General features: G+C 37.7%; 1 protein-coding gene across 16 annotated transcripts in view; it reads right to left on the bottom strand.

The window, feature by feature from the left end:
- Positions 1–14,636, bottom strand: part of EPB41L2 (erythrocyte membrane protein band 4.1 like 2) — a 99,708-nt gene that overhangs the window by 48,568 nt on the left and 36,504 nt on the right. For all 16 annotated transcript variants that reach the window (XM_061474921.1, XM_061474930.1, XM_061474918.1 and 13 more), the window contains 2 exons: positions 10,779–11,257; positions 9,239–9,451 (listed from right to left, as the gene is read on the bottom strand). In XM_061474921.1, coding sequence (XP_061330905.1) covers positions 9,239–9,451; positions 10,779–11,243 — 678 coding nt within the window. In that variant the 5' untranslated portion in view covers positions 11,244–11,257. The remainder of the gene's footprint in view (positions 1–9,238; positions 9,452–10,778; positions 11,258–14,636) is intronic.

Genomic DNA, 14,636 nt, shown 5'->3' with positions numbered 1-14,636 from the left:
TATGGTGCTAATTTCTGTTAAATTTTGCATTTATAGCATTTTGGCATTCATCTCGATGACTTTTACGAATCACATGATATGAGCTCCCAAGGAAAATAAAGCATGCTATCACCTTCAAGAGGCAAAACGAACAATCAAACCACTAAAAGTCAGTGATCAGACCTGCCAAAGAAGCATACAAGTGTCAGCAGAACATAAGCAACATGTTCTGCACCTCAAAACCTCTGCAATATAGACAGCTAGACATGAGGGTTGCCTTCTACCTGCAGATTTATAAACTCTCTCAGTACCCAATAAATTCAGTAGGTACTCAAAAATAAAAACTAGCCTTCAGGAAGTTTATTCTTCCTAAAAATATTTGTGGTAGTTAATAACAAAAGAATACAAAAAAAAATCATTTTTTTTGTTTGAGGTTAGCTTCAATATTGTAGTCTGCCACTTTATAAGAGTAACTGAAAAGTAATCATCATTTTAACACACTGTTAAAAGGCTACTTGCTGTAGCTTAGTATTAATACAGCTTAAGCAAATGGCAATTAGTCCTGAAGCTTTACCTGTTCTTCCTGTCCTTGGAAATGAGAATGTAATTAAGGGCATCCCATAACTCCCTAGTGCTGCTAATGAAAAACAGGCTCAAGCCCGAGTTCTGTGGGCCAGGCATGAGGGAAAAGATTTGTTGTACTGGAAACGGAAGGTGGCAGGAGATGGAAGTTTTAGAGCAGATGGCCCACAGCACACGCTGATGGGGTAGATGAGAATTTCTTTCCACAGTTAAAATTTGAACATGAATGGCATGCAGTCTCCCAGTTTGAACCAACTCCTTCATGACTGTTCTGCTGTTCGGGGCATTTATCAATGAGGCCTCAACATGGCATTTTCAGAGGCCTGGCAACTTAAAGGAATTTTTGCATTTGCTCATCCTACAGATTTCAGTAAATGCCAAGCACCATTGCAATTCCACAGAAACGCCATCAAGTACCCCTGTGTAGGCCCTTGTGACACTGCAGCCATTGTCCCCCACAGACAGTGGCAGCACGCTCACAATATGCCCCAGCTCTGCCCCACTGGCCTGCAGCTCAGCTCCACTGCACAAAGCAGTAAGGCCAGGAGGGGAGGAAGGGAGAGAAAAGGAGGCATGCACTGAGCAAATACTGAAAGCATTGTTGCCTTATTCCCCAAGAAACTAAGCCTTTATTTATTCAAGATCGCATTGTTCAGCAAACATTACAGTCCTGGAGATCAGAAAATTTTCAAAGACAAACTGTCGTGGTTTAAACCCAGCCAGACAGCTCATTCACTCACTCCCCCCCTTTTTGCCCTCCCCCTACTCCCAGAGGGATGGGAAGGAGAATCAAAAGAATGCAACTCCCACGGCATGAGGTAAGAACAGTTTAGTAACTAAGGTATAACACAAATCACTACTGCTATCACCAATAATAATAATGATAAGGGAAATAACAAGGGAAGAGAATACAACACCTCAGCACCAGCTGACCGATAACTTGCCCCTCTCCTCCCCCCCCAACCCGACTGATACCTCCTCCAGCCCTGCAGTCTACCAGCCCTTCCGGGTAACTCCCAGTTACATCCTGGGCATGACATGCTGTGGTATGGAATACCTCTTTGGTCAGTTTGGGTCAGGTGTCCTGTCTCTGCTTCCTCCCGGCCTCCCTCCTCCCTGGCAGAGCATGAGGCTCAGAAAGTCCTTGGTCAAACTAAAACATCATTGTTATCAGCTCTGTTCCCAGGTGGAAAGTCAAAACACAGAGCAGCACCAGCTATTAAGAAGGAGAAAAACTGACTGCTATTGCTTAACCCAGGACACAAACTCATAAAATGAACACATTTAGTAGCACAAGCATCGAAGTATAGCAGTGGAAGTTAGAAGTCAGAGTCACTTTTGAAATGGGGAGCTAGGAATCTTAGCTCTGTTTGGTACTCTGAAAAATTTTACTCTTCAAAGAGACATGGCTATTTCCCACAAGAGTCTGAAGTAACCACTTTGTTTTCTTGAGAGCCTTACCTTCAGCTTAATAAAAAAAATCAGAAATATAAAGAACTGATTTGAAAGCAGGAAAAGTTTGAGAGGGATTAAAGAACCTTAGCCTGCTCAGATGCATGTATCGTTTTTCTTCCTAAATCACTGTGCACATCAGTCATCACACATTGCAAAGGCAAGTTCCAGGTATAGGTATTTCAGTAAAGGAAATGTAGAGATTAGTGCAGAAATAATGTATGCTATCATTAAGTCCATATATGGAGCGAGTTGCTAATTATGTAGCTTTATATAGTTCATAAACTAAAACCCATAGCTAATATGAACTCTTTCGGCATACAGAAACAAACTGGCCAAATTTACAGGAAATACATTTCAAATTTAACAGCAAAATATTGCAGTTTCTTATGTAGTTATAGTCAACAGAACTCTGATACACTGGCAATAAACACTGTATCTTTAAAGGTTTTTATAGCTTCTAAGTCCATGTAAGAAAAAACATCACCATGTCATGAAGGCCAAGTTATGTTAGTCTACATTCTAAATAATGGTATGATACAAAGATGTTACAGCATCAGAAAATGACATTTATAGAACTGTTGTGAATTCGAAAGCATAAGAAGCCTATCAGTATCAGCAACAGTTCTCATTATAAAATCCTTCTTATAAAATTAAAAGACTCCTAGTTTGTTTTTTACATATAGTTATATAGTTTTAAAAATCTGCAGGGGTATTTAATTTGAAAAAACAATCTTTTCAAGTGAAATTTCTTTGCAATCCCTTTGGGAAACAGGCATTGCTACATAGTTTAAAATAGATGGTAACATATAATTTTTCTGGAAAAAAAACATGCTCCTAGGAGAGCGTCTCTGAAGAAGAACTGATAGTAGAGAAGACAACCGCTGTGATCCAGTCATTTCAGAAGTTAGAAACTTTTTCATAGAAGAGCAGGGGACTTTAAGAAAGTCAACATCATGGTTTGCATAGCTTTTCAGCGGGATTCTCTTTCTGTTTCTACTAGCTCTTCGATATGTCAAGTGGGAGTTACAACATGTAAAATGATAATTGCTAACCTTATATATGTATAGATAAGCCTTTATGCATAGGTATACTCACACATATATGCTTGTGGATACAGCACAGCAGACATAAGCACTGAAAATAAGGAAATCTCCTTAGTCCTGATTCTAACATAAAATGGCAGTAAAAGCATACGTCCATTCCCAGGTCCTGCAAGAATGTGAGCGTATTCAGCCTAGCTATACAAACAGTCCAAGCAGTGAGGACAGGCTTGCAGAGCCAGTAGTTTAAAAGATGACAAAGTTATTCCAGTACACATTCCAAAAGTCTATTTAGACATCGCAGTTGCCACCACTTCATAAAACTAGAAGTAACAAAGTTTGTTGTTTACTTCCTTCTCACAAGAGGGGCAAACAAGAGCAAAGCAGTCACAGCAGACATACAGAATCCAAATTGTTACCCAGTTGGGAACTGGAATAAGGTATCATGGATCTGTTTGGCTATAAAAGAGTTGCCAGCTACAAATACAAAATAAACACAGCTACCAGTCCTGTTCAATGCATTTATCAATGATCTGTACATGCAGGAGCTGAATGCACCATTAGCAAGTTTGCTGATGATACCAAACTGGGTGGTGCTGCTGACTCTCTCAAAGGACAAGAGGTATCTAGATACATTGGAGCACTGGGCTATGATTTAACGGGATGAAATTTAACAAGAACAAGCGCTGAATTCTGAGCCTTTGACAGAGTAACGCCAGAAGTATATGTAAGAACACAAGTGTAAACTGGGAGAGCAGTGCCTGGAGTCCTGGAGGTCACAGGCCTCAATGGCTGATCGCAGCCTATCCTGGGACCCCCACCCTAAGGGCCCAGAAGACAAGTCTCAGTCCATGCCTGAGCAATGTTGTAGGTATGCCTGTCTCTGACCCTGTCTCCTGGAAGTCTTGGGGCCTGCACTGTAGAGCTGCTTTCCTGGATAGACCTGACTCCTCATCTCACTGGCTGGTCATGCTCCTCAGGAGATGCCCAGTCCCAATTCTTCTTCAACCTGGAGTCTCTCAGAGATGTTTCCAAGAGCAGCAAAACTCCCCCAGCCTGATCTAACTTGAGGGCAAGAAACCTTCCCTTGCCTGGCAGGACACCAGTGGGTGTTCCAAAGCACTGCGATCCCCTAAGCAACATTTGTGCATCCCATTTCTTACAGCTGTTGCTCCTGGCTCTGCAGGGGATGACAGCAGCAAACTCTTCAACGTTCCTCAAAAAGGCATTCCATTGGTCTTTCCACTGCTATACAGCCTAAAAAGGCCTTTTATCTTCTGACACTTCTAGGTGTTGGTGCCTTTTCTCATTTGAGGAGATGGCATCTGTTCCCCAACAGCTGAGGTAGGATTTCAGTCCATCAAATGAGCTTTAAATACGCCCCAAGTAGGAGCTGTCCTTGCAGTGGAAAGCTTCTTGTGCCATTCAGCTTCCAAGGACAAACTTAGTGCTGCTACTCTTCTCTCAGGCCACGGCAGAAACCAACCCTGAATTTCATTCGTACTTTCCTTAATTCAGGGTTAAACACTGATCACTGTACACTAAGGAAGCATATTTTTACTTTGTATTAGCAAACTGTAAGTAACCACAGAAACTATGTCAACTCCAATTCATTTCACTTGTTCATACGTGCATAAATGCGGTCAATGCTGGCAACCTTTAAATGCCTTCTGTTATAAATATTTAATTAGACCACTGACTGAATGCAGTAAACAAACCCAACAGGATCTTCATTTACTTCTAACTAAGAATCATTATGCAGTTAGCACTCTTTTGTTTGCTTAAATTGTGTTATCTACTAAACCCCAGACTACGCTTAAAGCAGAAAATCTGAACAAATGTTTACCTCAGATTCCAGATAAGACAAAATTTCCTCTCAACTACCTAAGAAACCACAGAAAAAGAAAAAGCAAGCTGATTCCGCTATCATGAAAGCAAGAGGCACATGTGGATCACTCTGAAACAACTTATATGTGCTCCCACAGATGTCAGTTACCAGGAAAGCAGTAGGTCAAAATTATGTCACTTGCACTGTGCACTGTCTTTCATACAGAAGTTAAAAACTGCTTCTAGAAATCTCAAACATTCCAACAGGCTACTCACTCAAACTATTAAAACTCAACTGCCATTACATCTCACAAATACTACACTACTGAATCATGAAGTTATTTTATCCCTTAATATAAAGGTTCTTACAGAATCTTTAATATAAAGGTTCTGTAATTTCACAAAGATTCAGTCTTTCACTATTTTTGGCAAATACCACTGTCTTTCATACTCACATACTTTGACAAATCTGATACAGGAATAATAACATACGAGTGTAAGTGAACTGAACTCTCTTTAAAGAAAGTAGTAAAATATAACTGAAATTTCTTAACAGTTAACAGCCTGTGAAAGTTGTTTCAAGTCATGCTCCTCCAGAACTATTCAAACAATAGTTTTGTCCTCCTTCCTCCTCTCCCAGCATTCACACATTACTCTGAAGAGTATGATCTCTAAGACTTACAATTATAGTGCTGAAATAATTTAATTAATTGCTTATGTTCTATGTATGCATATGTTGTGTACCTGTAACTCATCTACTTTAACAGAATACTTAAATACTATTTTTGTGATGCACTTCAGAAGTTTTCTAAAGAGAAAGAACTTTGGACATCTTTAAAGCTACAGAACACAGAAAATAAAACTATTATGTTAATATGGAACCTGTGGACTTAAGGAATTTTATATATTTTAGAGTAAAAGCTACAGAGCTTAAATATAACAATCCAATTGAGGTTATTTTGCTTCCTTACAAAACTTTCAGGTTCCTAACCCCCAAAATAAAGCATGTTTGAAGAGTGGCTGGCATGCAAGTACATAACACAACTTCCACTTAAATTTTTTAATTCTTCAGAGCAAGCAGCCAAGATAGAAGTAAAAGGCCAGAGAGATCCATTTTATCAACTATCCCAATACATCAATGCAGAGATGCTGATGATAGAATTGGCTGAGAAATCAAAGACCATGAAACACTATGAGAATTTCAAATTACAATGAACTGAGGAATACATTTCACCTGGTACAAGGCTTAGTTTCATTACACTAACAGTTCATGGACTTTTCTTGGCAAGAGTGGAGTAGTGTATGTGGAGAAGCTACACTGAAGAAAAATACTACAAACCAGGTCCTTCAAATTTATATCTACAAAAGCAAAGTAAAAGTAGATGAGAAAAAAAAACACAACAACACCTGAAGGAAATCATCACAACAGAGACTGAAATACTTGCTTAAACAGTTCTGTGGAAAAAAAAAACCCCGAACTATGGACTTAAAATTCAAACTAGCAAGTTGATACCAGTCAGAAAACCTAATAAGGCAAAATAAAGAGTTCTAAGGAGAAGAGAACAAACAGATTACTCTCAGAAGTAATAAATTAATTTACAAAGTAACCCTCAAAATGGAGAAATACCTGGGATGCACTTTATGTTGGAAGCCAAACATCAACCATGTTAGGCATGCCCTGGGCAACACAAAAGACACGCAAAAACAAGCCAGAAGAAATAATACTATTTTCAAACAAGACTAGGTGGCTGCAAAAAAGAACTCTGTAATTATCAATATACAAAACATACACAAATTTTCTCTCATACTCCTTCAGTTAAAAACAAAGCCACTGCCACACATGGTATCACACAGCTCTCAACTGCCAACTCTAAAAAGATTCTTGAGCAGTATCGGAACTATTACAAAAACCAATCTGTGGTAGCCACGGCAGAAAACAAGTAACTCCACATACACAAACTGACTTCAGTCATATCACAACCACAGGACTTCACCTATTCACTTATATTAATCCCTTTACTTATCTCAGCTTCGTAATACAGAATTCAAGTGATAAGGACTATAGCTGAACTCGGTTTTCAACAAATTAGTATTCTATGATATCAGGTTGTCTCTTGATAAATACTAAATTTCTAAAAACATCTAGTGAGGCATAGAGAACCTGGTCCAGACCAACCTCTATACAGCTTTTGCTGCTAAGTCTAAATCTCAGGGATAACACACTTTTAAAAAGTAATCCCAGGTAAACTTCTTCTGTTAAACAGAACCTTAACTAAAACCTGTAACTTCTTTTCCAATACAATCATTTAATGCATTCTATAGAAGCTCACTAGCATTTTGTTGAACTTTTTTTTTAAGTTTGAATAATATACTTTCTATAACCAGTCAACTTTGAAAAATTAGCCCAATTCAATTTGTACCAAACATGCCACTTGGCAAAATAAAGAACAAAACCAGCTTCAACTGGGAGGAATGGGGAGGCTGTTTTTGTACAAGACGCTGTATGAAAAAAGGTCCAACTATTTCCATATCCAAAATTCAAAACTCATGTTATCAAAAAATTAATTATGTTGAAGTGTTTTAAAGCACTGGAGCTAAAGAAATGCAGCCACAAATATGTCTAGAACTATATGAAGCTCAAAAAGCAAAAGGGAAGATAAGCTGGATAGAAATCTAACTATCACGTGGGTAGAAGCTTAGAGAGCAATTTCTGGTCTACTGAAATTGCAGTTTTTTCCTAAGCACACACCCTATTGTCAGAGATTATTTTGTTCTTTCAAGAAAAATGAAAAACAAGATAGACAGGAAAAAGAATGGAAATTAAAGTTTAGGAAAAACAAAAAAAAAAGCCAGAACTGAGACACACGAAGAGAGCTACTACCTGAACCTATACTTACTTTTTTAAATGAAGGAAAACAGAGGGAAATAAAAAGATAGGTGTCAGACCAAAGAACTGGCCTAGATCACTAAATTCAATGAGCAGTTACAGAAGAGAGCTGCCATTTTAGAAACTGTTTAACAGGGACTGTTAGGGTTAATATGCCTGAATTAATCTGTAGTACCAAAAAGTATAAAATATCAAACTGCAGTCTTCCAATTGGACAAGCGTGACAAGCCTAAGGAAGTTTTTCATTATTTAGAAATTTATTGTCTTACTCAAAAAAGCTAAAGAAAAATCGTCATTTGGACAATAGTGAAAAACATATGAGACTTTATGGAATTGCTTTTTCCTGCAAGCAAAAAAAGTCAGAATTTGTCACCTTGCTAGAAGGACCACATATAAAACTATCAATTTTGAGAACCTAAGACATACAAAAAAAGTTTCCCTCAAAAATATGACAAATATTTTATACTGAATTATGTTGTTTCTCCATTTGCACTTTTTCAGTTTTCCTTAATAATAATTTAATGTTAATACCATGGGCACTGCCATCAGTTTTTATTTGACAGAGTATGCGTGCAATGTGCGTTATATAACTGTTAATAATTTAGACTAACGTGCTTAGAATTCCTGAATTATATTTCTACAATGGCAAAATACAGCTATAATTATTTGATTTATCATGAAAGTTTAAGATGGCAGTTAGAAAAATACAGGGTTCTAGCAAAAACAGTCTGTAAAATAACAGCAATGTAAACAATGTATTTTTCAGTTTTACTTCCTTATTAACAAGTACATTTAAAGAATTGCCTCTAACACAAATAAAATATAATGAAGTTCATCTACAGTGTACAGAAAAGACTGGAAGAGGCATCAGGAATGTCTCAGCCATGGAAATTGCTCCAAACTAAAAACTGTATTACTAGAAAGTCAACTGAGGTAAACTGGGCTTCCAGCTTTGTGCTTAGACTGCAGAGGTTTTGTTTATTTTCTTTTTAAATCTCGTATAATTTATGTTACTTTGTAAAGGCAGAACTAAAATATTTACCCAAACACTAAATATTACTAAAGGGAGACTAAAGAAAAGATCAGCATCAAAAAGTGATCTACTAGGATCCACTGAAGAGATCATGGACTGGTATTTCAATTACCAGTTGAAGCAGCTTTCTGAGACTTTATTATTTTGGTAAAGTAACAGAGTATAAAGAGTTCTCCATGTATTTAAGAACATGAATTCATCTATAAAATTGCAGTCAGCACTGCTCATGTCCCATAAATTATTCCAATGAACATATAAAATAAGCTGTTTCTACTCCACTTTCTCCCCCTCCTTAGTTAATTTTGCTTCTGTTCTTACAGAAAATTCTCATTTATTACAAATAATCAAACTTATTTCTTGCCAACCAACTTAACTGAATCATGATAGATTTAAAATATCAAAAAAAAGAGTTCTTATAGAAACTTGATCTCTTACCTCTAGGTCACAGCTGTACTCCATGCCATCCAGAAGCATCACTTTACACTCCACAGTTTTAATTTTCTTGGGAGACTTCTGAGGAATGTTTTCTGGTTTAGTTTCAGCTGTCTGCACTTCTTTTGTCTCCTTTTTTTCTTTTCCTTCCGGTTTTTCTTCCTTTTCCTCTGCAACTTGCTCTACTTTTGTTTCTTTACCATCTTCTTTGGCAGGCTATACAAAAACCAATTAAAAAAATAAACTCAGGAAGCTGGGTATTTTTAATTTGTTCATAAAGCTTTCATTAAAGTTATGCACATACGGGAAGCACAATAACCAGTGTAAGCATTAAGGTCTTCCTTTGGGGACCAGATATTCCTGCTCTCAAACCACAGAAGGTCCTTTCCTGGTTTGAGGGTTTGGTTTTATTTTATTTAAAACGAGATAATATTTCTAATGTTTTACTGGCTTTTTTTTCCCCTAACAGAAAAAAAATCTAAGCTCCAGGATATATACAAAACTAAAACCCAAGCAATTATGAAAGTCAGGTTACACCAAATGACAGGATGTTTGAGGTTGGAAGGAATATCTTGAGATGATCTAGTCTTACAGCCCTAGGACCTCTTGAGGTCCACCTACAGCAGTCTGCCCAGGACCATACCCAGTTGGGTTTTGAGTATCTTCACATATGGAGACTCTGGACAACCTGTTTCAGTGTTTGCCTCATCATCAGGGTAAACGAGACTTTTTTGTGATTTGAGATGGAATTTCACGGTTTTTGTTTATATCCCTTGCCTTTTGTCACTGAACTGCATACCACTGAGAAAAGCCTGGCTCCTTTTCATTCCTTCACTTCAGGTATTTTATATACATTGATAAGATTCTCTTTGACCCTTCTATTCTCCAGGCTGAACAGTATCAGTTCTTTCAGCCCCTCCGCATGTGAAAGATTCTTTATGCCCTTAATCACCTTCACCTCCATAGAATGTGAGATTTGAGTGTTAAGAACTGGCATGCAACTTCTCAAAAAGCAAGACTCTGGAGCACTGCAGTAGGTGGCATTAGGCTTGGCACTCATCACCAACCTCTTAGAATGAATCAGTAAGGACAGTGACTACAAGCACGGTTTCTAGGTAAAGGATAACAAAAATTGAGATTATAAGGACTCAGAGATAATCTGTTTGCTATTTGTTGTGGTTAAGTCACTAAGGAAGTATTTATGTGATCCAACAGCTGCAGAGGCAAAGCTGACTTTAAGAAGCTTCTACTCTGATCCCTGCTCGTTTCTACCACAATGATGCAGGTTAAAAGTTCCTTTGCCAAAGCGTGAAGTTTTGTTTTTTTTTTTTTATTAACTGGAGTGAAAAAGAACTGCCACAGAGTGGGAACCTTTAAAACCAGGTATGCTTCTCATACCAACCCAACTACATTAAAGAAGGCAGATAGTAGCTGTCATTTTTTCCCCGATCTGATCTAACAAAACTTTACATGAATTACAGAAATCATGAATCAGGTTTCAGTAAAATTGCTCCAAATCATCTCTTAGCCTTTCCACACGTACCTGTGTTTCAGCACTACTAACAGAGTGATTTTCTTCTTTGTCATCTGCTTTAGCATTTTGCCGATTTTCAGCCACTAATACTTCTAAGCTCTTTTTTGGCTGAGACACCCCCTCTGGTGTTTGGCATTCACTTCCTTCAGCTATTGGTTCCCCTATCCTCTTCTTGGTCTCATCTTTGGGCTCTGCCAAGGTGTAAGATTTTTGTTTCTTAAGCCAGGGGGGAAGGAAACGAGAAATACCCTTGCTTTCAGGTGAAGTTTTTTCCTTCTTCTGGCTACTTGGACTACTTTGGCTAGTTGGTGCTGGGACAGAGGAAGAATCTTTAGCTTCTTCAGAGAATGTTTCCTTGGACTTTTGATTTTCTAGAGTCTCTGATGCTTCTTCAGGCTTGTCCTTGGCTTTCTCTGGTCCCAGCTGATCAGAATCCTTCTTTACTTCAGTCTCTGAGCCAACTTCAGTTGTCATTGTCACAACTAACACTAAAAGAAGCAACAATAATTCTGTTATGTAACATCACTACTTTTAGTGACAAATTATTTGCAGTAACTTGTAGTAATAGTGCACAAGAGTTTCTAAAGTAAAATTACTTGGTTAAAGAAACACTCCTTTTTAAATTCTCTACTCAAGTAAAAGCAATAAGCTAAAACTTAGTGCTCTGCACATATTGTCAAAAGTACTGCTCTAGACAGACCTGCCAATAGTTTCCTTCCCCTTTAATCTTAACATTACTAGTATTTCTTGGGAAAAAAAAAAAAATCACTAGAATAAACAAATTTTGTTAGCTGTGTGGCACTGTATTTTGCTGCATTACTTTGAAAACTCAGTAATTATTTTTTCCAATTTACTGCAGTGAGCCAACAAAAATAAGCATACCAGGATCCAACGAACAAAGCTTAAAGTGGTTAGATTCCATTAGCTGTTTTAAGAAGGTTGTAAATAAACACCAGTGACAATTAGATTTTAAACTGATGGTCTCTCTGGCCTGAAGGTTAGCATGTTAGTAGTTACAATCACGTAACTAAAACATTGGATGCTCTCTATTATAATCGATTGTCATCAATGCCTGCCATTAGAATCAGGAGGCTACCAGTTCAGGACTCCTGCTGAGAACGCAAAAGCTGCTGCCCTTACCCCTGCCAAAAAAAGTCAAGGAGAGAGTAGCCTAATTCAGGCTTGATGCAGTTAACTTGCATAACACTTTAAACTGCACTTCATGCCAACTGGAAACTAGTTCAGATCACGAGGTGGCAGCAACACGTTGCCTCCAGGTTTCCAAAGCATATTCATAAGTAGTCAGACAAAGTTAGACTAAGCCATTAGGAAGCTAACAGATGCCTAAATATACAAGAGATATGCCCTTCTGGCAAAAGGGATGAACAATACTAAGCCAAAGGAAATAAACTTGACAGTTACCTTAGTAAGAAGCTTAGACATGGGAACTTTGAACCATCTGCAGGCAAACTCACATTAAGCAAACATCTTGAGACCAAAAGTAACTACAAGCTGTGGGTATTTATTTGTTTTTTACTTTAAAATTCACTGTCTAAAGCAAAACATTTGCCAACTGGGGAAACTGAAGGAAAAGTTAGTATCTTTACTGCTACACTAGACTTCTGAACACATGTCAAACTTAAGTATTAGTTATGCAGCCATTTCTTTCACTTTTTAAAAAACCCTTCAAGTTTTAATACTATTAATAAAGCTAGTTGTGATAAAGTATTAATATTTAAGTATTATTTATCTCAGACGTAATAGACCTCTGAAAAGCAGGTTTCTGTTGAATTTGCTATTTAAAGCCACATATTAGTATGTTAGTTTTAAAGCTGCTACCAGTCAAATTCCATTTTGCTGTCACTTTCATATACACATAACTGTTGCTGTCCTTTCCTAATGGTAGGTATCAATCTTAATAATGTAAAAAATTATTATCAAAATAATATATAGAGAGCTATAATCTACTTTCCCTAAGAGAAAAATCCAAACTTCTGCTGATCAGAGATTAGCAATCCACTCCACTTAATAAAATCAAATGGAGATTTCATTATTAACAGACATGGTGGTGATTTTTTTCTCATGCACCTCTAAGAATGAGCCAATTTCTTTCCCAAAAGTAGCTTGAAAACTTTTAGAAAAAGTGATAAATCTTAAAAGAAGCTACAGGAAAGAAAAATCACTGCATTCCCTGCATGGTTTTTTTACTTTCCAAAATATGCACAAATAAATTTACACACTAATAATATTATACCCCACTCTCAAAATTAAGATCGTATTTTGTTTATACAGTCAAATAGGAGGCATCTCCAGAGAATTCCTTAGAACTAAGCAAACTAAATCACCCTGTAAGCATGTCCCTATGGTATTGTTTTAACAATAAAAGAAACTGAGGATACCAAGTTACACATCTTAACTGATTAAATCTAGACAGGATAGCAGTGGGTGATACAAACTTGCTCAGTATAATAAAAGAAAGGTTCTGCATCTCCAAGTGTCCAGGCTTCATAATCGAAGGTATAGTTAAAAGGAGAACTTGGCATTATACTACAGAAGCAAGGGAAACTTGCTACAGCTCCTGTATGACCAGGTCTGTCCATGCTCATTTAATGCCTTTATTTGATGCTAACAGCAGGAGGTGATTTCTTTTAAGAGCTCTATTTCCTGTAAGCTTGCAACTTCAGTGCTTTTCCAGGGGAAAAAAAAAGGTTAGAAATAGGGAGGGAAAACGTACAAAGCACACCTCTTTGCTAAGCCTGTAGATTTCTTTATACTCCCTGTAGTCTACGAATGAACTTTTAAGTGATGGATGAATTTACTGAACAAGGGCAATGACCAGGAGTGTAAGAGATAGTCTTCCCAAACTTCCCAAAATATGTATCTTCTTTATCACGAGCTTGGCATTATTTTTTTTTTTCTAGAGTTTCATTTTGGCACAAGAACTATGCACCCCTTGAGAAATGGAGTATCAGGTCTACGTGCCCTTCCCTGCACTGAACAGACTGCAGACTCGGCTTTTTTTGCGAGTCTCAGTAGTAGCCACAGGGCAGAAGCCTGTCAGAGCCCACCCGTTTCCCATGCTGTGACAACACTACCGGAGCTGGGGCCTGAACTGATCTCATGCCATCACAGCTCTTCTCTGGAGGCTTAGAAGGTAACGCATTGACCAAGAGACTACCACGAACAATCCTATGCCACATATTGTCAAAGACACCCAAAAATTATTTCTTATAAAGCTTCACAGTTCACAGAGAAGCCTAATGCAATAATGCAGCTGATTAGAGAACTAAAGGTTCTTATTATAATTCAAACTGTTGGCGCAGTAACAGTATTTCCTGCTAAAAATATTTTTCCCAAACACAAAGACAAGTAAAAAAAAAAAAAAAAAAATCACCCTTTCTCCTTATGATTCTGGTCCAACTGCCTCCTAAACTGGAAGCTTATTTGCAAGGAGGCACCCAGGCGAGCAAGCTGCCATTGCCAGTCTGTACACTGGTCAGCAGATGGTGCCATAACAGTTCTAAAAATCAGTACCACATTTCAAAGGTCGAACTTTTCAACAGCACCAATACTCCAATTTCAACTGTAATTCCCAAATTATGACAAGTAATCGAATGCTTTCACAGGAGTATTAACGTAACATATTGTAATAAATATAACTTCAGAGCCAAACAGTGAATTACTACTCCATGACAAAAAAAAAATTAGTTACATGTGTACATGAACATGTGTGTGCCTAAGTATATGCACATATTCACACAGCATCTAAGCTTATCTCCAAGAGCAGAAATGGCACAAAATGGTGTCTCCCCTAAGGGTGCTATGTCTATCAAATACAGTTTCCAGAGAATTCCAGGTGCATCACAG

This window comes from Pezoporus flaviventris, unplaced genomic scaffold (genome assembly GCF_033815535.1).
Source record: "Pezoporus flaviventris isolate CSIRO_AGI_PZ_B2104156 unplaced genomic scaffold, CSIRO_AGI_Pfla_v1 ptg000081l, whole genome shotgun sequence".
NCBI lineage: Eukaryota > Metazoa > Chordata > Aves > Psittaciformes > Psittacidae > Pezoporus > Pezoporus flaviventris.
Note: the sequence above shows the minus strand (reverse complement) of the source record. Positions and strands in the feature narration are given on the sequence as shown.